Source organism: Lacerta agilis, chromosome 2 (genome assembly GCF_009819535.1).
Source record: "Lacerta agilis isolate rLacAgi1 chromosome 2, rLacAgi1.pri, whole genome shotgun sequence".
NCBI lineage: Eukaryota > Metazoa > Chordata > Lepidosauria > Squamata > Lacertidae > Lacerta > Lacerta agilis.
The window spans coordinates 86,918,533-86,945,395 of NC_046313.1; the positions used below are offsets into that span (position 1 = coordinate 86,918,533).

Genomic DNA, 26,863 nt, shown 5'->3' on the forward strand with positions numbered 1-26,863 from the left:
CTTATTGGAGAGGAAAATATCCCGTGTTTATAAGTGAGTATAGAATCCTGCATTGCTGGTTAAATGGAAGTTTTTATTAACAGACGAGGTAAGTTTCCCTTAATTCAAACACTGCAGAATTTGCAAGCATTCCTCTCCAAGTCTAAAATACTGGCGTGAAGTAAGAGGCATTGGGAGTCTAATTAGGAGCTATATTTGATATTATCTTCTCGATTGTTGACAGAATCAGTCTTTGCATTGCGTAAAATATTTAAATTAGGATGTGGGAATAAAAGAGTCCTAAGTTTCATGTGAAAAAACTTATCCAGCGTTTATGGGTTTTCAAACCAGGTTTACTGATGCTAAATTTTGCAGTAGGAAGATGACTTAAGAGGTCATAATCCCAGTTCCATGTTCAGTTGGATTTAGTTGGTTTTATGCAAGCAAGCTAGCAGGTGGCGAAGCATGGCCCTCCTTGGCTCCAGTGGGCGGCGGTCACTTTGGCAGTGGGGGCAGGGTGCACTGTACCAAGTTGTGCACCTTAAATTTTGTGGGGGAATGAACTGGCAACCAATGCAGCTGTTTTAAAACAAAGTTTATACCTGATTTAAACTCAACCCGAAATAGAAATCTGGTGGCTGTATTTAGTACCAGTTGATGTTTTCCCCCCTCCTTGCCCACATAAAATTTGGCCTGTGGTCCTATGAAATTGCACCAAGCCAGAGTCACATGTTGCTCACATGTGTTACAGAGTGACCTTACATAAGAGAGAAACCTTATTATCATCTATTCTCTTCCACCAACCTGAAACGATCCTTTCTCCTGTCATCCAAGGGCCAAAGGTTGTACTGGAATAGTGCAACGTTTCCTAGCTTTAACTATATTCAGTTCAGTTTTATTTAAATAGGTGGAAACAAAAATGTGAATGCATTAATATGCATTTTTTTTTTGGTAAATGTAATCCAAAAGCAGCCCATCAGATTAAGCCAGTGGTGGGGAAGGTATGCTAAAAAGCCAATCCATGTTTCCCACTTGCTCTGCCTCCTGAAAGCAAGGCCTGAAGTTGTACTTGGGCCTTTAATAGCATTTGAATAATTAATCTGCAGTTTTACTGTGTGCATCAATGCAAATTTCAAATAATAAGCATTTTCTGTGAAATTGTAGATGAAGCACTTTTCTGATAGCGCAGCAGGGCTAAAAATGTGCAGGACTTGAATGCAGAATGAATAGTTTCTCTGAACTCATCAGGAGCATTATAAGACGAGCTCATTGCAGCGAGGACGCCTTCAGTGCCATTGCAGCTTAGGGTGCATCGAAACAAAATAAACAAACAATATCAGATGCAGCAAAGAACAACAACCACCACAAAGCTTAAGATAACAAATCTCTTTTCGTCTTCCTTTACTGGGGTGGGCTATTGTCTCCTCAGTTGCTTTCATAACAGACTGGGAATATTTGCAGACTTTGACTCATGTATCACTTGCATGCTACTGCTATGACTTTCTTCACTCCTTCTTTCCAGCGATCCAAAGACAAACACTGTGAAGTCCACTCATTCCCACAGGAGCCGAGGTCCCTTTGTGCTCCTCAGTAAAATATTTGAGGGGGCCAGGGCCCCTCAAAGTTAATGGGCATTGCCATCCACATGGTGTGGGTCGATCATGTGATTGATTATGTGGGACGGGGCTTACTTGCTCCTCCAGTATTTTATTCAAGTTGGTGCCTCTGCTCCTCTCAATGCTGCCTGCTACTCACATCCAAAGCCAGCAATACCACATTTGCATAGCTGTCAACTTTTCCTTTTTATTGCAAGGAATCCTATTCGGAATAAGGGAATTTCCCTTAAAAATGGGGAAAGTTGACAGCTATTCATTTGTTGTTCTTAGCTTTCCTTCTTCCAGCGATGAAGAGAAGCATCTGTAGAAGCCAAGGCCTGCTTTTCTGTATGGCAAGGCAGTCAGTCAAGACTTTTATGTGCTACAAGAATTTGAAAGGTCTGGGGAAGAAGGTGGTCTAAAACATTTGTGGGGAAGTGGGATCATCTTAAAAGATGGTCGTGGTTGCGGGTAGGCCCTCATCACAACTCCACCCCGCCCCCTGTCATGGGTGGAGTGAGGCCCTCCACAGCGGGGTGGCACCACGATCACCCCGGACCTCCTTGGCCAATCACTTTGAGTGGGGTGAATGTGGGGGGGGTATATAAGCAGCAGCGTGTTGTGTGTTATGCACCTGCTTCAAGCTGCCAAACACCCACCCATCCGCCCTTTTATTTTAGGTGTCCTCTGGCTTCCTTTGGACTTTGGTTGGGCTGGGTAGGAATTTTTCCATATGGAAGATTGGCATTGGCCACTTGGTTTTTGCCTACCTCTTAGCAATTGTCACAACTTTGTAAGGTCTGGCGGTTAGGCATTGGCTTATTGATATGGGGGGAGGGGAGGTCGGCCATCGCCTGCCCCTCCATTGTCCAAGGGTATTCCGTTAAAGGAAGCCGGGGCCTGGATCTTGTCTGAAGTCCACTTGAGGGGCTAGGGCCATGCCAGTCCTCTGGGAACACCGAGGAGAGCTGCAGGTGGGTTCCCTCAATGTGGCTACCTCTTTTGGTGGTTTACCCTTTCATGACTCCCTGCAAGGTGGGCAGGAGTCAGATATGGTCTATTGCCAATCCCTAAGCCAACCTAGCAGTTGGTTCTGGCAGGAAGGTAAACGGCGTTTCCGTGCGCTGCTCTGGTTCGCCAGAAGCGGCTTAGTCATGCCAGCCACATGACCTGGAAGCTGTATGCCGGCTCCCTCGGCCAGGAAAGCGAGATGTGCGCCACAGCTCCAGAGTCCTCCGCACTCCTAAAAAGCTCCCTGATTGCTTCTATGATAATTCCACGCTGTTACCACTAGCAGGCAACCACTGGTCAAATGGCCACCCTTGTTTTAAGGCAATACTAAATGTTTTGGGTGCACAAATATCATCATCATCGTCGTTTATCATATATACCCTGCCCATCTGGCTGGGTTTCCCCAGCCACACTGGGCAGCTCCCAACAGAATATTAAAACACAATAAAATATCAAACATTAAAAACTTCCCTAAACAGGGCTGCCTTTAGAAGCCTTTGAGGAACCCCTAATCTTTTAGACTTTTTTTTTTACACCATTTTATGTGGCTGGCCATTTCATCCAAGTAAATGCTTCTCGAAACGGATCCAGAAAAACTCAGAAACCCCTCTATTCAGAATTTACCAGCGACTATAAAAACGCATTATCAGCAAGTCCCAATTTAAGGTGTGACATGTGCAATTTGCACTTGGACATCATGACATTTAAAAAAGACATGCTCCTCTCAGCGCTTTAGCTGGCTTCGTTTAATGAATGAATGACTCGTTCGCTGGCAAGTAGCCAGAATAATCATGAAGAACTATGGGGAGGAAAACATGGCTCCAGCCACTTTCTCGTTTTTTGGCATGATATAGCTTGTCAGAGAGTGCTGTGATCCTAGGTGAAATACAGCTGGTAGAATGAAAGCTGGCACCTCTGATGGATGAGAACACGCTCCCTAATGAGGAATTCACTCAATCATAATGACAATGGGTCACAGTACTTGGCTTTTACTGACCACTGCACTGCAACTTAAGAATGTGGGAGAGCTTATATCTACACAGCACATATCATTTGTTATTAGAGAGGTGCAGGGAGATATTGAGTTTTTGTCAACAAACTTGCCACATACATCAAGTGCAAATATAGGCAGCACCAGGGCTGATCCCAGTGGAATACAAGCACTCTTGGAGGTGGCACAAACAGTTCTATTTTCAGAAAGCTGCTTATTTGGGCTGCCTTAGAAAGCCCAGAACTCGAATGGTTATAAAACTGTTGCTGGTTTGCTTTGCTTATCAATATTTTTACTGTCCCCCACCTGTCAGATTCAGGCATGATGGAAATGCAGAGCAAAAGCAAAAGAGTTTCCAGACGAGTCAGTTATCTGATCAACTTTCTAACAATGGCACAAACTTTTCTTTCAGGCACAAAAAAAGTTGACTGCATCTTCCATAATCTCAATTATCACGGATCACAAGCAAGTTGAAGAAGAACTTTCCAACGGAAGTTCTTGCGGGAAGTTATAAATATAGAGATATGATCATTTAAGCAGGAATGTGCATGGCTGATGCTGAAAATGTAGTGATAACTGGGAAATAAAGGGTGCTTGTGTGAATAAGTGAGAGATTTTACTTTCTTGGGCTCCATGATCACTGCAGATGGTGACAGCAATTAAAAGACGCCTGCTTCTTGGGAGGAAAGCAATGACAAACCTAGACAGCATCTTAAAAAGCAGAGACATCACCTTGCCGACAAAGGTCCGTATAGTTAAAGCTATGGTTTTCCCAGTAGTAATGTATGGAAGTGAGAGCTGGACCATAAAGAAGGCTGATTGCCGAAGAATTGATGCTTTTGAATTATGGTGCTGGAGGAGACTCTTGAGAGTCCCATGGACTGCAAGAAGATCAAACTTATCCATCCTTATAGAAATCAGCCCTGAGTGCTCACTGGAAGGGCAGATCCTGAAGTTGAGGCTCCAATGCTTTGGCCACCTCATGAGAAGAGAAGACTCCCTGGAAAAGACCCTGATGTTGGGAAAGATGGAGGGCACAAGGAGAATGGGATGACAGAGGATGAGATGGTTGGACAGTGTTCTCAAAGTGACTGGCATGAGTTTGGCCAAACTGCAGGAGGCAGTGGAGGATAGGGGTGCCTGGCGTGCTCTCGTCCATGGGGTCATGAAGAGTTGGACATGACTGAGCGACTGAACAACAACAAGTGTTGATAAGAAGGACTTTTATATTGCATAGATATCAAGCTGCATCTCTGTACACCTTGATATCACTCAGATGCACCAAAGCACATCTTGATATCATTCCCTGTAAAACTAAAGAGTGCTGCTGATCTCAATTAAGCCAAATATCCACACATGTCAAAAGTCACCTTTTTGATGAGCACAGCTGGGGGCAGTATATTTCGTTCTGTAACGTTCATTCATTCATTCATTACATACGTAGTCCATCTTTCCTCCAAGAAATCAAAATGGTACACACAGTTTCTCTCTCCAAATTTACCCTGACAACCACAGAGCTTCTTCCAAATCCATTATTTACAAAATACCCTTTTCTGCCAAACCAGCATAATCTTAGTTTAGCCTTCCACATTTCTGCTCTGCTCTGTGCAGTCATGAGGGAGTTCTACATTTATTTTCGGTTGGCAAATAACAATAACAAAGAAGAAGAAGAAGAAGAAGAAGAAGAAGAAGAAGAAGAAGAAGAAGAAGAAGAAGAGGAAGAAGAAGCAACATCATAGTTAGCCTCTAAAATACCCACAGCTCGTGCTAACCAGAAATTCAGAGCAGGACCCCAGCACTCGACTTTCTGAGGCCTCTAGCGAGAGCTCACAACTAATACATTTTCTTGTTCATGTTGCAGTCATCAATCAATCCTCCTCTGACAACAAGAGTTGGTACACAGAAAATTAGGTTTTGCTCATTGAACTTTAATTATGCTTCATTTGGAGACATTTTCACATTAACACCACAGGCATGTCTGCCCGATGAAGCGTGCAGAGAGGAGAAAACACACAACTGATCATTGCAGACAAAAAAGTGGGGATCTACAACAGAACGTTGCAGTACATCACCAACCTCTGAGAAGAGCTTTCCTATGTAGTGCTCCAGAGAGTTAGGCTTAGGAGCCTTGTCATGTTTCCTGCCTCAGTGTATTAGCCTGAGGAGGGCCCCTTCTAGAGTGCCCTGGTCTGAGGACATGACTACATCTTCTACAGAGTCTGAGGGCGATTCATCTGCAGACTCTTGTCCCACCACCACACAAATGCATGTGACTACAGAATAGGCCACATATCCTTTAAATATTTCAAAAACTCTCCCAGGGAGGGTGGAGTCACTGGGCTGTCATGGCTGCAGTTGACTCTAAGCTAGGGAAGGAGAACCTGTGGCCTTCCAGATGTTGTTGGATTCCAACTATCATCAGCCCCAAGTCCTATTTCTAATGATCAACAATGGTGGTACAATAATATCTGGAGGCCTCAGGTTTCCCAAATCTGTTCTAAGCCTTTAGTGAGGCAACATCTTCCCAAACTGAGCTAGCAGAGCCCTCTGGGAGATGCCCAGGTAAGAAGCATCGTTGGTTTGTGGACATAATTTTAAAAGTATGATTAAACAAGGTAGCACAAGCTGCAAATCTAAGCACACTGATTTGGAAAAAGTCCCACTGATGCGAGTTGTACTTTCTTCTGGGTAATAATGTATAGGATTGCACTGTTACTGTTGAATTAATGATCTTAGACTGTATGAAAATAATAACATGCTGAAAAATAATCCTGACGTACTGTAGAGACTAGATTCAAAAGCACTAATAAAAGCAGAAATAATGAAACACACCCAGCACCTCCCTCCAATTAAAGCATTGTAACCAGGTACAGTGGTACCCCGCAAGACGAATGCCTCGCACAACGAAAAACTCGCAAAACGAAAGGGTTTTGCGAGTTTTTAGTTGACTCGCGAGACGAATTCGTCTATGGCTGTTTTTCGCAAGACGAATTCGTCTGGCGAGGTACCACTGTGAGCCGCCGGAGCCGCGTTTTAAGGCTGCAGCGAGCGCTGCAGCTTTAAAATGCGGCATCGCGCCATAGCTAAAAAGGCTTACCTTTTGGCTGCGGTGTGTGTGGGGGGGTGTTTTCCGCGTCGCGTCCGCCATTTTGGATCGACTCAGACATGCGCAGTCGTTCCAAAATGGCGGGCGCGACGCGGAAAACACCCCCCCACACAACGGAGCCAAAAGGTAAGCCCTCCCGACCGGCACGGCGCCGCGTTTTAAGGCTCCAGCGAGCGCTGCAGCTTTAAAACGCGGCGTCGCGCCGCAGCTAAAAAGGATCACCTTTTGGCTCCGGTGGTGGGGGAGTGTTTTCTGCATCGCGCCCGCCATTTTGGATCGACTCAGACATGCGCAGTCGATCCAAAATGGCGGGCGCGACGCGGAAAACACCCCCCCACACACCGGAGCCAAAAGGTAAGCCCTCCCGACCGGCACGACACTGCGTTTTAAGGCTCCAGCGAGCGCTGCAGCTTTAAAACGCGGCGCCGCGCCGCAGCTAAAAAGGCTTACCTTTTGGCTCCGGTGTGTGGGGGGGGTGTTTTCCGCGTCGCGCCCGCCATTTTGGATCGACTGCGCATGTCTGAGTCGATCCAAAATGGCGGACGCGACGCAGAAAACACCCCCACCACCACCGGAGCCAAAAGGTAAGCCTTTTTAGCTGCGGCGCAACGCCGCGTTTTAAAGCTGCAGCGCTCGCCGGAGCCTTAAAATGCGGCGCCGTGCCGGTTGGGAGGGGCGCGGCTTACCTTTTGGCTCCGGTGGGGGGGTGTTTTCCGCGTCGCGTCCGCCATTTTGGATCGACTGCGCATGTCTGAGTCGATCCAAAATGGCGGACGCGACTCGGAAAACCCCCCCCACCGGAGCCAAAAGGTAAGCCTTTTTAGCTACGGCGCATTTTAAAGCTGCAGCGGGCGAACAGTTCGCTCGCTGCAGCCTTAAAATGCGGCGCCGCGCGGCTCCTGTGCCGGCCGGCGCCCCTTCCGACCGGCGCTCCCTGACTTTTTTCCCATAGGAACGCATTAATTAAATTTTAATGCGTTCCTATGGGAAACGGTGCCTCGCAAGACGAAATTTCCGCAAGACGAAAAGTCTTGCGGAACGAATTAATTTCGTCTTGCGAGGTACCACTGTATAGCTAACACCCACATACTACCAATTTTTGAAACAGCGCTATTCTTTAAGATAAATATTCCAGTGGAAAAATCTCATTAAATCAATAAATTCATCCTTCAAGTCAGATGTCCAGTCCAAAGAAGGATTCAGTTGATGTTCTGGCTGCTAAGCTGCTCGTGTTATAAAGTCATTATGGTGAGTTTGGAAGGGGTGGTTTGGTATGCGGTTAATTTGACTTGTTTAATTAAATCCCAGATCTTATTTAACCATATCTACTTTACTGGCTGAAGATATAACAAAGGCTGCAAGTCCTTGTGAGAAATTAATACTGTGTGTGTGGAAAGTGTACTCAAGTCTCATGGTGCTTCTTTTAAAGGGATGAAGGCTGCTTCCTCCATTGCTGTCACATAAGCAGGCAGCATTAAATTTGCTTCTCTTTTGATTTTGCCCTTCAGAGCAATTCCATTAAAACAGACAAGAAACCCTCGAAGAACAATCTAACAGTGCCCTTCTGAAAGTTAAATCTCTAGTGAATTACAGTCTTGAGGGATGTGCAGCTATTACCCAAGTCTAGTCAAACTGCTGCACATTTCCTCAAAGTATTAGGCTTTCCCTGAGCCTAAGGTTTTGAAAAGAAGTATGTACCGTATTTTTCTGTCTATAAGACACCCCCCATGTATAAGACACCCCCTATTTGGGGGGACTCAGATGTAAGAAAATGGGTGGGTGGATGGGTTTGATGTTTCAGTGTATAAGACGCCCCCTAATTTTTGACATTATTTTTTTTAGGGGGGAAAAACCCTAGTCTTATACATGGGAAAATACGGTATCTGTTTTAGTTTAATCATTTTTTTTTATTTGTCAAAACCATCCTTCAAAACCACCAAATACCACCAAGTTCAAAAAGCAGTTTGGAGATTTGGCACAAGGAAGTCAAGGGGAGGTGTGGGAAAAAAACACACAGCATCCCTTACAAAACAACAACAACAACATGCTGTTCTATCAACCTACAAAGAGTGCTGCTGGATCAGACCAAGGGCTTGTGTAATCCCATGTTCTGTTCCCAGAATGGCTACGGGAGACTGACAAGTAGGATATCCGTGCTTATAGCCCTCCCCTGCAACTGGTATTCAGAGGCATAACTCAGGTGCGCTTACAGAGTAGTAACCTCAGGGTGTGTGATTTTAAAGCAGACATTCATTCAACAAGGGTGACAGAGGCAGGAGCAGCTCACCCACTAGGCTGGAGCCACCACAGCAACAACCTCCTAGCAGCAGCATTACTGCTGTTTAATAGCAAGTTTGAGGCACCATGATGTTGAGGTTGCGCCACTGTGCTGGTGGATTTCATCTGGCATCCCTGCTCAGGCCTGGTCTCACCATTACCTTGCTCCTCCCTCCCCCTGCTGGTAAGGAGAAGTAATGCTGCAGACAGGAGTCTATTGCTGCATCTCCCGCCCACCAGGTGAACTTCTGCTGGTAAGCACACCTCAAATCGGTGAAATGCCAGCCTTCCCACAGGCAGATTGCAGAGATGTGTGTGCAACACACACACACCATTTTCTGCTGCGGTTATCCACCTCTGTTTATTTAGAAAATGAGCTCCAGAGCAGGGGAGATGTGGTTTTAATCTTTTATTTCAAGTGAAAAATGGCATAAGGCGGACACTTCTAATCACATCTACTCACCTCTGTGAAGGAGGAGGAGAAGAAGAAGTTGAGGTTAAAAATCTATTATTAATCTGATCATGTCCTAACCTTATCCTCCCAAGTCTTGAATGGTTTAGCTCTATCTTTTAAGTGGCTCAATTGGCATCCCTTGTGGACCACAATCTCCTATTTATAAGATTATCATGGTTTCCTGCTGTTCAAACTGTGCTGTGCTGCTGCTGCTGCTGTTGCAGCCTTTTAATAACTCAGCCCAAGGATGGTAAGCAGATGTGAAGAGCTGGGCTCTGCAACCATTTGATATGCATGGCTGAGTAGAAATATTTGCATTTCCCAGGTCTGCAGCTTCCTTCCTCAAACTGTTATGCTGATACAGCCCTTTGACATTCCCACTGGTGAGAGTTCCTACTCAAGAGGAGCTTTGAGGACTGGGCTGCAAATGAAGTGCATTTCATTCATGTGTGTGTGTGTGTGTGTATCTAACACACTGCTTCATTTGAGTTTCTGAGTGGATAATGCCCACTTTTAACTGAAAATATGTATTTTCTGCTTTCGGGAAATTAAAAGCAGAAGAAGGGTTCCTCTCTCTTTCTCGCAAGAGTTAAGAATGGAAGCGGCAAGGGCTATGCATGGGTGCATTTTCTGAACAAAAAATGAATTCAGTCTGTCAAGAGGCCTCCACAAAGTTCAGCATACAGTGCGCAGAAGGAAAACATTGGAGCAATGTGGGCTCCCTCCTGACACCAGAACTCCTTGTCAGGCATTCCTTCACAGTCCCTTGAGCAAGGTGCTCAGGGCATTCCAAGCAGCAACTTTGCCTTGCTCCAGATGCGTAGTGGTAGATATTTTGAGTACCTTCATTACTATTTGAGTCAACAACATTCTTATTTTCACGGCTTGCAAGCTCTGTTATTTATTACTATTATTTTAATTAAAAATACTTCTGCACTGACTTTCAAGGTCAGTCACACAAGAATCTTTGGAGTATTTTCAATAGATATATAGGCAGTGCTTTTTTCTTTTAAAAATGTTTATGGGTACTCTCATTTTGACGCAAGAAAAACCACAATTTTATAGTTCAAATTGGGAAAAATAAATACTGTAAATGAACAAAAGTACAAAGATTTAGGGGTATGCGTATCCCTGCATCCCCCCAGAAAAAAGCACTCTATATAGGCATCTAATAACAAGCTTTCTTATTACCTTAAGCACACAATTAATTTTTAGAATTTTCTGTGCCATGATGTGGCAATGACCACTAGCTCAGATTTGAGGTTTAAACAAAGTTTACAGTGGCTACTTATAATTCAAATCCAAGATCTATACCATCTCAGGACTATTTAATTGCTCATCTTCCAACATTGTGTATGCAATCAAATACCAACAGTGCCCTTCAGCTCTCTATATTGGACAAACAGGCCAAACCCTACGCCAAAGGATAAATGGACATAAATCTGATATCAGAAATCACAAGACGAGACACCAGTAGGAGAACACTTCAAACTCCCAGGACATTCTATAAAAGATCTCAAAGTAGCTGTCTTAATACAAAGGAATTTCAGAAATAGACTGGAAAGAGAAGTTGCTGAATTGCAACTAATCACCAAACTTAAAACCATGGAGAAACCTGGTCTGAACAAAGACATTGGATTCTTATCTCATTATACATGACAAAGCTATCTTTAGCCATCTCACCCCTTGCCTTTCCCTGCAAGACCAATTGCAGCCGTTAAGAGTCATCAACAGCTTTTCCACACCTATCAGCTGATCACCCATTCCCACCACCCTTCTGAGTAATACCCCTCCCCACTCCCTCACTGTATTTAAGGGTTTGGTGACTTCCGTTTCAGTGTATCTGAATAAGTGTGGCTGCACACGAAAGCTCATACCAAGAACAAACTTAGTTGGTCTCTAAGGTGCTACTGGAAATAATTTTTTATTTTATTTTGTTTTGACTATGGCAGACCAACACGGCTACCCACCTGTAAATAGATTTTTGGAAAACAGCGGTCTAATTTTTTTTGCTCTCTGGTGCCATCTGGTGTTGCATGTTTATAGCACATCCAAATCGCTGTTTCTTCACTAATGTAGCTGAGTCCCTAGTATCCTCGTGGAACTTTTGCCAGCAAAAGAGTGGTGCAAGTCAAATTCCTCCAGAGGGGAGCTTGGAATAGGGATAATTTATACTGGCCTTCCATCATCAGCACTGTAATATTATTTGTTATTTAAGGTATGTCCATTCTAACCTTCAGTGGAGATTCCAAGGCAGTTTACAAAAACAAAATATACAGATAAGACATAGTAGCATGTTAAAAGAAAATTACATCAGACCACGCCAGAAAGCCTGGGAGGCTTGAAAACTGGCACCTAAGGGGCAGCAATGCTGGTGCCATATTGGCATCTCTGGAGAGGGAATTCCATTCAATGGACACCACCACTGAGAAGGGATTCTGGTTGTCTTTCTCTCTCTCATCACAGCACACCTGGCCGCAGGTGAATGTGTACCTCTACAAATGAGAATGCATAGGGAGGTTGGTATGGGAGTAGCTGTTCTTTCTAGTAAAGGTAAGCACCAGTGCTATATAGAACTTCTGTGGTCCAAGGGAGTATCCTTCTAGTAGGGAGCAATTATGGGGGAGGGAGATATTGCATTGGATTCCTCCTTGGGGGCTTGCCTCAGGCATCCCACTGGGCCACTGTGGGATGCTTTACTAAATAGTTGTTGTTGTTGTTCAGTCGTTCAGTCGTGTCCGACTCTTCGTGACCCCATGGACCAGAGCACGCCAGGCACGCCTATCCTTCACTGCCTCTCGCAGTTTGGCCAAACTCATGTTAGTAGCTTCAAGAACACTGTCCAACCATCTCATCCTCTGTCGTCCCCTTCTCCTTGTGCCCTCCATCTTTCCCAACATCAGGGTCTTTTCCAGGGAGTCTTCTCTTCTCATGAGGTGGCCAAAGTGCTGGAGCCTCAACTTCAGGATCTGCCTAATCTAGGGTTTTTTATATGTTCTTATCTCTCTCTGTTTTTTAAAAAAGAAAAAAGCTCTTGCAACACTCCCTTTATATTTATATCTCTCTAAATTACATGATGAAATATATTTTCCAGCTATTTTCTTAGTGTGATTCTACTTGACATTGTTTTTATTTCTTGAGACATTTTTTTAAAAGAAAAACCACACATCTGCAAGGAAAGCAACAGCAGCGTTCAGTTGCCAAGAGATAATAAACTTTAATTTGTTCCCTCGCACCACAGGTAGTGCATCTCATGATGATGTTACACTTTGCTGTCTAGGCACATGATACCAACAGTAAGAACGATACTCCGCATCCACCATTCTGAAACTGCATCATGGATCAATGTGTCAAGAAGAGCTGCGGAGTCCAAGCGCAGTCTGCGAAAAGCAGGGAAAAGACCCTTAAGCAGCCAGTTTTTCCAGGTGGAAAATGAACTTCGGGACTACATTAACGCCCTCTGTTTCTGCTGCCACCATTTCTGTTTCGAGTGCCAGGGTCAGCCACAGATGCTAGAAGTCTACTTTGCTGTCATGGCATTTGTTTTTAATACCAATCAAGGTGGAGCGGACTTTTGGTCCCTGTGGCTTCAGAAAACAAAACAATAATACTTAGCTCCAAGCTCCCCAGTAGGGCTACACCACACTACTGCGTCCCTGATGCAATATTAGCAAGGGTTGTTAACTTACAAACAGACGTCTGCTAAATGAAAATCTCGTGGGTTACTACTGCTAGCTTTGGGATCCATCGATCATCGTCAAAAGAAACAGAAAACTCAGGAGCAGTCACACAAAGGGGAAAAACATCACTGACAAGAAAAAAATTGCGATTCTAAACAACAGCTAGGGAAAGGAGAAACCTCAACTTATGCAACCTCTGGCTATGGAGCCTGTATTTTTTATTTTTATTTTTGCTGCTCTTGTCCTAAGTTGCAGTACTGGCTCATGACATTTTGCTGCCTGGGTGGAGTACAAATGTGCTAGAGTCTTGCTGCACCATTCAGACCACAATTGTTGCTTCCTGAAACAGATCGCTTCACCACGTTGCATGGAAGAACCCCACTAAACTGAGAAGGATTTTACCTACTTACCAACTATTCACAGCTTTTGAGTTCATTTGCACAATGCTGCGTACAATTGCTATTCCCTCAGGTCTTAGGTTTTTTTGTTTTTTGTGTTTTTTTTTTTTTTACAGTCAAGTGGGATATAAATGTTAAGACTGCTTCCTTCCCTCCAGACCCTCTCAAGTGGTGAGCTCTACAGAGAAAGCCCTCTTGGTAGTTCCTCCATTCTCAGAGGCTATATAATATCTTAACCACAACTGCCATTTTTACTAGGTACTTATAAAAGGCCAACCTTATATAATATGACCTATATTCACAATATGTTTCACCGTATAATATTTGTTTATGACACCATGTGCTTTTAAAATATTTACCTTCTACCTAATGAATTCTTAAGGAAGAATTTGTGGATATGGCTGCTGAGCAGTTGTTCAAGAAGCTTTTGTTGTGCTCTCAGAGGGATTCGTTTTAAAGTGCTGCGTTTTGCGATCTTAGCACCTTCACTCCCCCACAACACACCAAGGATAAGTGGTGTTTACTGCATTTGCATTGCTCTGCCAAGGAGATTGAGAAATCTATAATACACCAATTATTTATATAATCATCTCGCATTATAGGCTTGGAGTTTCTTCCTGCCAGCTAAATCTGCAGCCACCTAACACTGCTGCCTACAGCTTTTCAGAAGCGAAAAGCAACAATGTACCGAGAGAAATTTGGACAAGAAGAAATCAGAAGCCCCCTTAATTCCAAATCTTTGGAAGTGTTCCCCTTTCTGAGATTCTGGTCTGGTTTATTTGGACCAGATAGACTTAGGTCTAGATCCTTCCTTAGCCATGGAGCTCATTTGGTTACCTTGGGCAAGCTACCATATTCAGCTTAATCACCACACTGATTTGTTGTGAGGTATCTGTTTCAAATATTCAAAAAGAATCTGCATGGACTCCTTTACTTTTCCAACTATACCAGGTCAATATATCTAGTACCCAAAATTGATGGTCTTTCAGAAATCTTGTCACAGGGATCATATAAATTATTTCAGCTGTTTTACATTGGTAGAGACTTAAGCCTATTTTGTACATTTCATTCCACTGTAGTAGTAGTAGTAGTAGTAGTAGTAGTAATAATAATAATAATAATAATAATAATAATAATAATAATAATAATAATAATAATTTACTATTTATACCCCGCCCATCTGGCTGGGTTTCCCCAACCACTCTGGGCGGCTTTCAAAAGAATGTTAAAATACAATAATCACTGTTGTCTGCTTTGAGACTGTCCTAGAACTTTTAAATAAACAAACCTGTTTGGTTACATTTATCTAGGTTATGTAACTCAAAACTTATGTTCAGGCTTGACATAAATAAACAAGAGCTTTATGGTCATTTAGCTGCTCGTTAAAGTATGTTGTTGGCATATATCTAAAGATCAGAATAAGTCCATGGCCAGTCAATAGGCTGACAAATCATCTTCCAGTTAGCTCTGTGAAAGTTACATTCATTCACATCTTAATAACACAAGCAATGGAAAACTGTAATTAGAACTAGTGCAAATATTCTAAAATTCTCCTCTACAAATTTTTGGGTAGACGTTGCCCTAAATGTGTTCACTATTGGAACACTAGTCATTCCGTAGTGAGAAATATGGATACTTGTCCTTAGATAGGATGTAATAGGTAAGAGTGGCAATGACATGTAGCCTAGGCTAATTAATTGATTATTTAATTAGAGAGAGGGGGAGGGGGGAGGAAGGAAGGACACAGATCCATAAAGTGCTGAATGAACAAAACTGGAGGACACAAAACCAACAAAACAGCCATAAAACATTCAGTAAATTTGCCTTCTGTTTTCCAATCGAATTTGAGAAGAGGAAAATGTGACTAAGTACATGACTTGCTTCCCATAATTTATTATTCAAGTACCTCCTGAAACCAGAGCTGTCAACCTTCCTTTTTCTTTTCTTTCTTTCTTTCTTTCTTTCTTTCTTTCTTTCTTTCTTTCTTTTTGCATTGGGAAATGGCCATAGCTCTCAACTTTCCCTTTTTTTGCAATGGGAAATGGCGCTGGAATAAGGGAATTTCCTGCAAAAAAGGGGGAGGTTGACAGCTATGCCTGAAACGTGTCAGATACGGAGAAGCTGCATGGCATCAAGATCAGACATTTAATTACTCTGTTCTTTACTGTGTCATTCATAATACAGTATTTTTAAAATTCAGTGGTGGGAGTCAAAGCACGACCCATCTGTTTCTCAACCATCACAGGCTGGGCTGTGGGTTTTTGTTTCTTGAACACTTTCCTTGACACATCACTTATGAAACTAAAGGGGCTTTGAAAAGAATATTGGACAGGGGCCTACTGTTCAAAACAGGGGTGGGGAGGTGGGTGACCCAGGACAAAGCCATGCTTGACAAAATTAGCCCTTTGGATCCATGCACAGTAATTGAGATTAGTTTATACACAGAGAGACAAATAGACAGCACCTTAAAAAGCAAAGAATCACCTTGCCAACAAAGGTCCGTATAGTTAAAGCTATGGTTTTCCCAGTAATAATGTACGGAAGTGAGAGCTGGACCATAAAGAAGGCTGATCGCCGAAGAATTGATGCTTTTGAATTATGGTGCTGGAGGAGACTCTTGAGAGTCCCATGGACTGCAAGAAGATCAAACCTATCCATTCTGAAGGAAATCGGCCCTGAGTGCTCACTAGAAGGACAGATCCTGAAGTTGAGACTCCAGTACTTTGGCCACCTCATGAGAAGAGAAGACTCCCTAGAAAAGACCCTGATGTTGGGAAAGATGGAGGGCACAAGGAGAAGGGGACGACAGAGGATGAGATGGTTGGAAAGTGTTCTCAAAGCTACTAACATGAGTTTGGCCAAACTGCGAGAGGCAGTGAAGGATAGGCGTGCCTGTCGTGCTCTGGTCCATGGGGTCACGAAGAGTCGGACACGACTGAACAACAACAACCTTGTTTTTAAGAATAGCTTAGTTTATGAACAACTTGGATTAAGAATATTGCAAACCCGGAAGTAGGTGTTTTGGTTTGTGAACTTTGCCTTGGAAGCAGAACATGTTCTGCTTCCTGTTGAGTGTGTTCCATTTGTAAATTGAGTTTCCCGCTGCTATGGGAATGCACACCTTGGTTTAAGAACGCTTTGGTTTAAGAATGGACTTCCAGAACGCGATGAATTCGTAAACCAAGGTACCACTGTATAGAAGTACAAGCCATTTTCATAAACATGACAGAATAGAGCAAAGTGATTTTAATTTTTCTTCTGGCAAGGTTGCACTACATGATGTTTTGAGACTTTGGTGGTCAGTAGCACAGAAATTAAAAGCACAGTTCTCATGTCTGGATAAACTGAGATCACACGTTCCAATTCTGTTCCATCCTACTTCCCCTACTTTCTGTGGAAACACATAGATTGTTAAACCAACCATCATGCTTATTTGTTTTAAGATCTATAGGATATCACAGCATGGAATCTTGCTTATGAAACAGCAGCAGCCCAGATTTCTCATCAAGTACTGCAATTAAACTAGTCCTCATCAAGTACTGCAATTAAACTAGTCCACCAAAATAACGCAGCTTCTATTCATAAACCTGTAGTCATATGTGGCACATAGGATATGACTCAAAAGTTGCATAACCCCAACACTCTTCAGAGTGTCTTCTTCCATCGTCAGATGCCTTACAAAACCACCAAGTTTAACATGCAGCTTGGAAGCTGAACATAAAAGGTTCTGAAAGAAAAATCTTGGTGCAGTGAGTAAAATAGTATGCATGTCGTGGTGGCAATTTCTTCCAGCAGCAGCTATAACAAAGCCCCAGTCCCCTATCCACCCTTGTAAATAGCACAATCTGTTGATTCTGAGCAATATATAAATCAATATTTGTAGAAAGATTTATCCACTATTAGATTGTTCTCCTGTGTCACTTCATCCTGCTGAATTGTTAATGTTATTAGTCACAGAACACATATCAGTTGGACTGATACTATCTAATATTTATTTGGTTGACCAGTTAACTGTTTTCCCCCTCTTGTTATTGCTTTAATAAACTAATTCCATCCCCGATGGCAGTCATAGATTCACAGAGTCATGAATTGTAGAGTTGGAAGGGACCCCGAGGGTCATCTTGTCCAACTCCCTGCAATGCACGAATCTTAACTAAAGCAATCCATCACAGACGATCATCCAACCTCTGTTTGAAAAGCTGCAATGAAGGAGAGTCCACCGATTAGTTTGTTTTTTGTTGTATTGTATTATAAAAAAAACCTTAATAAAATTTTATGGGGGTGGGTAATCAGCTGGAAGGGGATGACAGAGGATGAGATGGTTGGACTGTGTTCTTGAAGCGACTAACATGAGTTTGGCCAAACTGCGGGAGGCAGTGAAAGATAGGCGTGCCTGGAGTGCTCTGGTCCATGGGGTCACAAAGAATCGGACACGACTGAACAACTGAACAACAACAACAACAATCACCTGGATCCCCCTTGGTCTTCTTTCCCAGCCTTTTTGAAGATGAGAGCAACTTTTGCCCACCTCCAGTCTGCAGGGACCTCACCTGTTCACTAATAATTCTCAAATGTTATAGACAGAGGCTATGAGTTTACACCTGCAAGCTGCAGCTCCCTCCTTGTGTCATTTATTTTGTTATCACCAGGTTGGGCATTGCTTTCCTTTTGGGTGAAGACTGAGACAAAGTAGGTGTTGAACAGTTTTGTCTTCTCTCTGTCACCCAAAAGCATTTCTCTGTCTTCTCCACTCGGCAGGACAACTTCATGGAATAATATTTAACTGTTTCCCAAGCACTAAGAATAACATTACTAGGGGCTTTTTGTAGGGAACAGCCTGCTGCAGTAGATGCACTAAGTGGACTGAAAAAAGTAGTGAGTATATATAGGAAACTGTGGCTCTCCATGTTGTTGGGTTCCAATTTCCATCAGCCCCAACCAGCAGAGCCCATGATCAAGCATGATCAGAATGGTAGATAACATATGCGTGAGGCAGCAGATTCCCCATCCTGGATATAACTAAACACATACAGGGGGTGACATACATTAATCAGAACATTCATAGAATTGTAGAGTTGGAAGGGACCACAAGAGTCAACTAGTCAAACCTCACAATTTTTGTATGTGCGAAATGTGGCTACTCTTTGGGAATTTAAACATTAGGCATACTTAGAAACCCTATATAAAACCCTCTCTTAAGCTGTAATGGCTTCATTTTTCTTTCCCTCAAGCTGCTATGTACCATTCTTAGTTATCCTGAGAATACAGTGGAAAGAAGGATCAATATTTACACCATAAAGCACCTTTTCTTGATATAATACTGAACTGTAAGGTTTGTTCATGATGGGAAACTGATGCAATTAAAACTTGAAGAAATACAAAATATCAGATGGAAATATAAAAGTTAACCACTACACAAGATCATGACCGTTATGCTTTTCATACTGGGCATGATGGTAATATTTTACTTTTACTCACCATGAGAATTATGGCCATGCTAGCCCATTATTTAATATGAAAACAATCAGAGTATTGCAACCGCTGTGTAAACATTCAATGTAGTCTAGACTAGAGGCCAGGGGAGAGACATTTTACTTGCCTATGAACACATGTTTTGAATAATTACAATCCAAAAAGCTCTGGAGATCGAAGGGCAGAGGAATATCCTCTGAAAGCCCTTCAAAAACCAGAATATGTTCTGTAAAGTAAAATATCAAATCAAGCTCTTGTAGATGTTTGTAAGATTATGCATTTATTACCTTATTAATTAATTTTGAACCACCCTTCTTAAATACAGATCCAATGGCAAATCAAAGACACTAAAATAAAGCAAGCCAAGCAACCACAAGGTTGTAAAACCCAAACAAAACAAATTTCAAAAAATCATAACCAACGATAAATACAGTAGCAATCCATAATAACTCTAAGGCATTGGTCAGTCCCATCATAGTGCAACAATGACCTTGGAAAACTAGCGTATCTCAGTCAGGGTACTTTGATTGTTGGGTACCTTGCTGAACAGATCATGGGCTGGCTGTTGAGAAACAAGTCTCAACCTGTTACTGTGGGGATTGCACATATTACTATAAAGACTTGGTAGGGTAGCTATAAGCCAGATCTGATATTTCAAACCAATGTGATTGCCAAATGCTATAATGCTCTTTTATTTTATTTTATTTTTTTCAAAATGCTCTGTTCATTTATGTTTTACTTATGTAATAAATAACATCTAGATGGGCTTTTGACAAACAGATCAAATGACTAAGAAAGTGATTATGTTATCATGGTATATCATGGAATGATTTAAAACTGAAAACAAGCAACAAATTGTGTTGAATCAAATCATCACATAATCTGGATTTAAATGCTTTCTTTGCAACATCTGGCCAGGCTCCTAGATGGTAGAAAGAACAAAACCCATTTCTATAAGTCATTTGGCCAACACAAGATCTATATAATAAAACATCTCTTCAACAACCTGACCTGTCAAGAATTAGAATTAAAATCCAGTAGTTAAATAAACTCAGATGCATCTTCATTACAACAGGTTTCATTTCTTACTGTGGAAGCTGCACTTCATTTCAGTGTGCCCAGAAATGCATGGTAGGCAAGCTCTTGTATCAGCAAAATATGCCAGACTATGTCAGATCACAAATTCTTATAAATGGGAGCCTTCATTTTCCAATACCTGGCTAGTGACTATCATTAACTTGGTCACTATATCATAATGGTGGGTGATAAAACAATGTGAAAGTTAAATCAAATAGTACAATAAAGAACTCGGAGGGCATAACCCTTTTTAAAGTCCAGTGAATCATGTGATATGTTAAAATAGAATGATGAACTAAAAAGCAAGAAAGACACAGTTTCTTTTTGATAGTTCAACGTTTCAGCCCTGGTATTTTAATGAAAAGAATCCCCAAGTATTTTTTTTCCTGTGGGAAGAAATTATTATTATTAATAATTCAGCAATATTAGGAATGCTGTCAATTGCACATGTATAAACATTCTCTCCCACACATACACTTGCTCTATATCCTCACCTCAACCAAATTCCTGCTGGGATAGCAAGCAGCCCAGAAGAGTCATTTCTCAATCTGTGCAGTTCTATATTAAGAAACACGTGTGTCTCAACACAATGCTCTGCCTTGAATTTCAATCTGACAACTAAAGCAACATATTGGCAGGATAATTCTGCAGAACTCTGCCTACTCTAAGACAATATTCTACTGCAGTCACAGTTAACTGAGTAAGGGGGGAAAATAACATAGGAGGATGATTTCTCATCATGCTCTACCAACACACATGTTCTCTCTCTCTCTCTCTCTCTCTCTCTCTCTCTCTCTCTCTCTCTCTCTCCCCCTCTCCCTCTCTCTTTCCCTCTCTCTCCTTATGTAACATTCCAGTGTCTTCTCAGAATCAGCTCAGTGAAATCCAGCTTGGATTTCAGGCAACAATATTACTGTCTAAACAGTTAAAAAAAAACCAGAAATTATATTGTGTGTGTGTGTGATTTGAGCAGTTCAGCATGTAGCGGTGTGCAAATGGGTGAATATTTTAAGACACAGACTTTTGCTTTGGGAAGTTGAACACTGAGTAGAACAAGAAATAGGACATCAATATTTCTACAGTTAGTACATGGTGATCAGGAAAACTGAAAGAGGTCAGGAAATGCTCATCATATATTGGGGGGAAGCCAAACGTTCTTTCAGCATATTATAAACAATATGTATCCCAGCATATTGTAGTTGAATACGGGCCAATGCACTGCAAATGAGGTATCTTGTTTATTTACGATTTGCTCATACAGTTTGCATACAATCACGGTGCTAGGTCAGGGGACCCTGTGCTTTCGTGCTAATTAATAGCCTAAGAGGGTTTACTCAGAAATGACTCCCATTGAATTCGTGGAGTCTGCTCCCATCAAGCATGCGTAAGATTGCAACTTTAATCCCTTTCCTCATTCAGGCACAGTAGCGCCACAACATGCAGTGTAAAGCGGTAGTTCGTCCATCCCCTGTACACACTCCTTAAAATAAAATACAGGGATTGTTGTAGAAATATTTCCAGAGTAAAACCAGGACAGATGGACTTGAGGCCTGCTTTGACATAGTCCAGAAAAGGAATGAGGAAAGCAGCGTAGCTTGGAGTTGTCGTTAGGCCATCTGTTTCCTATCTGATATCACAAACACCTTCTCCATGTAGGACACCTTTAGTTATACAAGCTGAAACCTTTGTGTGGTTTCCCTGATTTTTTTTTTTTTAAGAATTCCTGGGGATGCTTGAAATAGTATATAATTCCAAAAGACACAAAGGTATGTGGCCTGTACAGCTGGTTTGTTTTCTTGGCTGCTCTGTGTCTCAGTTTGTTACTGTCATTTAATGATGTTTTAGCTATAAGAAGCAGCTGCAGTTCTTAGAACCATCAAAACACCCTTGTTTAAGTGTTGGTAGCTGCTGGTGGTACCGTTTTTCGTGTATAACACAAGGTCTTTTAACGTAAAAAGTATCTCAAAAATGGGGGGGGGGTCATCTTATAAACGGTTATTGCAGAGTTGTGACTGGGGATTGGTTGTTGCCGCGAGCAGGAGATTGCAAGCGGCGATTGGGTGGGTGATTGTTGCATGCAGCAATGGCTGCTTCCGATTTGCTGCTGCCGCGGCAACCAAGCATACAACCTGTGTCTTCTTGTCGCGCGGGGTGATGATTGGCAGGTTTCTTGCATAGCGCTGGTCGTTCTGGCGGGTAAATGTTTTTTTGCAATCCCCCCCCCCCAAGAGCTCCAGAGCTCTGGGCAATCCCCTCCAAAAAAGAAAAAAGAAAAGAGCTCAACCACTCAATAACTCTGGGCAATCTCCCCCCATTTTCTTAAATTCAAGTCTGCAGAAATCAGGGTCGTCTTATACATGGGGGCATGTTATACACAGAAAAATACAGTATTTCACAGGACTATGTAATGTTCCAATATTACAATGGGGACAAGTGACTTTCCTTATGCAGCAATCTACAGCAGTGGTAAGTATCCGACCTGAAGTAGCAGCATACTACTCATGAGCATACCTCAAAGTAGAGAATAAAACAGGCTTACATTGAGCTGCAAGTCATCCGTCCACTGGCCAATCAGATGGTAGCCTGGGGCGCTGGTGTTTGTTGCTTGGTATTGAAAGATGTCATAACGCCCTGGTGCATCACCATTCTTATTAAACATCACTGGGGTGCCAGCACTGCCTGAGGAAGGAAGTCAAGCAAAAGGAAAGAGAGAAAAGACCCAACACTTTACAATATTTCCTTTCTTTGTTCTCTGGTGGTTGAAGAGCTTTTAGGGTGGGATGACAGCTCAGACAGCAACCTCCCATCCACTGTACATTTTAAATGAGCATTTTAAAACACCCTTCCCTGTCTTCTTTTCTGTCATTTCTGGGATTAATTGTCCTGACTGCCCCCACCCAACGCTGGCTAGCTGAAACACGTAGCAGTCTTGGTTCCAGTCTAATTCATACATATGGCCCAATATATGGGGTGAGTCTATTCCACTACAAAAAGGGGGGGATTCTTGGGTGGAAATCTGTGCTGTGAATGGAACTTCTCAATTATTGTGTTTCCCCCCAGAAAACATTCCATCTGCTTCAAAGAGATATTGCCACCAGAAGACAGTGAATCTTGACTAGCATCCAGAAATAGCTTCTTCTTCCAGAATATGTTCTTATTTCAGTAATCAACACAGCTCTGGAGTGGAAAAAACAACAGAGGAGAATGGGGAAAAGCTGTTCCTGATTTATCCTTAAGTTCACCTTCCCTTAGTCCATTTCAGGAAAATAAAAGTAACAGGAGTGAGCCCCGATCCAGATATAACCCTAAGCCATGGCTTAGACTTGGGTACCGCAGCAGTTTCCACCTGTATTTTTTTCCAGCCAGCCAGGCCTGTATACTGTGTACTAAGTTCCCTTGAAGGCAACACAAATCGCTTTGCTTTAAAAATGTTTATCAGGATTGGGAAAGGGTCAGGTAGTTAATTCGAACCAAATCTCTGAGACAGATGGATGGTTGTGGACTCACCATTGAAGTTAACGCTGCGGATGTACTTCAGCAGCTTCTTGCCCCCTGCATGTTCCATCTCTGGGCAGACACCCGAATAATCACTGCACAGATCCTTGTTCATCTGATGGAGGGCATGAGCCATGGCATAAACAGCATCGATCACAAACTGAACTCTACCCTCCTGCTCATAGTGGGAGTCTTTCCCAATTCTCTCCTGTCCTGCACAGTTATAGAAATACACACAAAAGATATTTGTTGAGGAATAGAATTATTCCAATGATTAAAGTGTCATGTCCATTTCAAAAAGCACTGATGAGAGAGAGGGGGGGAACAGATTTTTTATTTTATTTTTTTGTTTTAATACACAAAGCTCCTTATCGTGAATAAGACCAGCTCAAGGAGTACTAATTAAATTATCTGAAATATATTTAATTGAGGAAGAAGCACAAGCAAGCTGCATTTCAAAGATAACTGCTTTTAGTTTTAACATAGTCTGAAAGTTAACCAGACACCCCCCCCCAAAAAAAAGTAGCTCATCTGGCCGTTGTATCTGACTTAAGTCATACTCAGAGTGCACCCATTGAAATCAGTTGATGTAAGTTAATCAGGTCCATCAAGTTCAAATGGCTGACTTTGTAGAATACACCCCTTAGGTTGACAGGGGCCTGGTTCACATGTTACAGTAAGCCAAATGTGTGGGTTGCCAAAGAGGAGCTCACATCAGCTTTGCTCCATCCCATAATTGCCTACAGCTTCTGGTTTGCGAGGGAAGAGCTTAACCACAAACCTGGGTTCAGGCAATATGATAATTCAAACTTTGGCTTAGCTTAGTGTGGTAAAAAAAAGCCGGGGAAAGAGAAAAGTGGCTTCAAGCTCTAATTTGGGAACCTGTACACCCGTGTGATGATGATGATGATGAAGATGAAGATGATGATGATTATTATTAATACCCTGCCCACTCTGGGCAGCTTCCAACAGAACATTAAAATGCAATAATCTATTAAACATTAAAAGCCTCCCTAAACAGGGCTGCCTTCAGATGTCTTCTAAAGGTCTGGTAGTTGTTTTTCTCTTTGACATCTGGTGGGAGGGCGTTCCACAGGGTGGGTGCCACTACCGAGAAGGCCCTCTGCCTGGTTCCCTGTAACTTGGCTTCTCGTAGTGAGGGAACTGCCAGAAGGCCCTCGGCACTGGACTTCAGTGTCTGGGCAGAATGATGGGGGTGGAGACGCTCCTTCAGGTATACTGGACCTGATTCTGGTAAGCCATACTTTCGCTTACCATGTGATGTGAACCAGCCCAATGTGTGCTCTAACACTGAGCTATGAGACTTGCATTTAAAGCACATCCTCCTAAAGAATCCCAGGAACTGTAGTTTGCTGAGGGTTGTAGCTCTCTCTCTCTCTGTGTGGGTAAACTACAGTTCCAGGGATACTCTGTATGTGCTTTAAATGTGTGGTGTGTATGCAGCCTGAGCCTCTGCTCTCGCTCCAGAATGAAGATAGCTACAGTCTCATGCACATTCAGCTAATGTATTTGTGTGTTAAAACCAAAACCAAAAATACCCCTACAATATGCAACAAATAACATTTATCTGAATGGGAAGAAATCTTGCTTTTTTAAAAACAAAAACAAAAAAACACAAGACACACTTCCAATTTTGATGTCTGACAGTATGGATGCTTTTCAAATCCCAGACTCTTAATTTAAAGATGCAGACAGATTTGAGAAGGAAAGAGTAGTTTCTGGGGCAAACTGAAGGGTGCTCAAGAGAATTTGGTTAACCAGCAATCTGGGGGAGTGCGGTGCATATGCAATTCAAGAGGCCTTCCTTTCGTTTCCCCCCAAGGGATAAAATAGTTCATCTGAATTCATAGAATGATATTCAAATGTTGCATTAGCAATGCAGAAATCCATTCCATTTCCCCCAACTTCTACTGTTAAAAGAAGCCCTGCTGTTATCAACCCGTAAGAAGGAGGTGTATTTCTTTTTTCCTTTCTTTTTTCTTTTTTGACACCATGGTGCTGGTTTATAAAACCAGCACACGTTTATGTATATATTCTTTAGTAACTACAGTGAAGGCTTGAGGGTAGTCCACAAAAGTGCAGAGCTTATTTTCACTTTTCAGTCATGCGCATGGGTAAACAAACACAGAAAAGGTTTCCAATGAAGTAGCCTCTTTAAATGTTCTCCCATAGGCAGATTTACGTTCTCCCATAGGCAGGTTTACATTAAATTTTCTCCCCAAGGCTGTGTACCCAACTTCATGATCTTGTGGCAATAGTGAGCACTGTGAGGGATCCCACTCCCTCACCCTTTTCGATTCTTCCCCAACCGTGACTCTCCCTAGCTTTCACTGTCCACTAGGATGAATCCTTCATTGGTTATATGGGAGTGTCTCTGGGGTACCTCAGTGCTTTACGTTCTTAAAGTGAAACTCCTGCCACCTTGGGATCTCCCGCCCTGGGTTCCCAAACTGCTGCAGCTTGCCCTTTCGTTCTGGCAACTGCGTGGCACCTTTGGCTTCCCTGCCCAGTCCTCTGTGTGTTAGGTAAATAAGCCACCCGTCCCTTTTACCTCAAGGAAACCTCTCGTGCTTTTCCCCTCAACCACACCTCTAGAGGTACTGACGCACTGCCACAGTCAGCGAACGTTTAAACACTTTTAACTTTATTAAGGTAACTTGAAAACATGGATATCTTGAGTCAGTACTGGTACAAATCTTCTTATATAATTCAGCTCAGTTACAATCTTTCCTGCATCCCGTTAGCAATGGTAAATGACCTTTCCTCCCATTCCCCAAAGCCTAACCTCGCAGTTTCTCTTTCTAAAACCTCCACACCCAACTGCCAAACCCCCAACTGCCTTTCTAGGTTGTTCCCCCTCCTTTTAGAATGCCAAGTAGCTCCGCCTCCCAGGGAACACCTACCTAACATGGGAGTGATAGGTTAACCCATGATGAACCAGGCCTTATTCCGCCACAAGCACCACTTGTAGGGATGGCTAGTCTTGTTTCGCTGCCTGAGGCAAAATGGGAAGGTGCCACCTCTGCCCTGCCAAAGCCTTGCTTAACAGAGTTGAACAGCGGTGGCTCCAGCAAATCTCACCAATACCACCACTGTGCAACCTGTGGTGGTTGGGATGCCTGCAGGGGCACCCTCCCATGGGATTCTGTTGCCTGAGGCAACTACTTCACTCTGCCTCATGGGTGGGCTGGTCCTGGCCACCCGGCTTTATATCAGGCGTCAGGGAATCCGATCCCCCCATAATAAGCTGCCAGGAATAGACAAGGAAAACTCTTACCAATGTATTTTATTCAATAGTCACAGAGAG

General features: G+C 42.7%; 1 protein-coding gene across 3 annotated transcripts in view; it reads right to left on the reverse strand.

The window, feature by feature from the left end:
• Positions 1 to 26,863, reverse strand: part of GRM7 (glutamate metabotropic receptor 7) — a 391,610-nt gene that overhangs the window by 85,422 nt on the left and 279,325 nt on the right. For all 3 annotated transcript variants that reach the window (XM_033141172.1, XM_033141171.1, XM_033141169.1), the window contains exons 6-7: positions 23,548 to 23,748; positions 22,580 to 22,719 (exon numbers count right to left, since the gene is read on the reverse strand). In XM_033141172.1, coding sequence (XP_032997063.1) covers positions 22,580 to 22,719; positions 23,548 to 23,748 — 341 coding nt within the window. The remainder of the gene's footprint in view (positions 1 to 22,579; positions 22,720 to 23,547; positions 23,749 to 26,863) is intronic.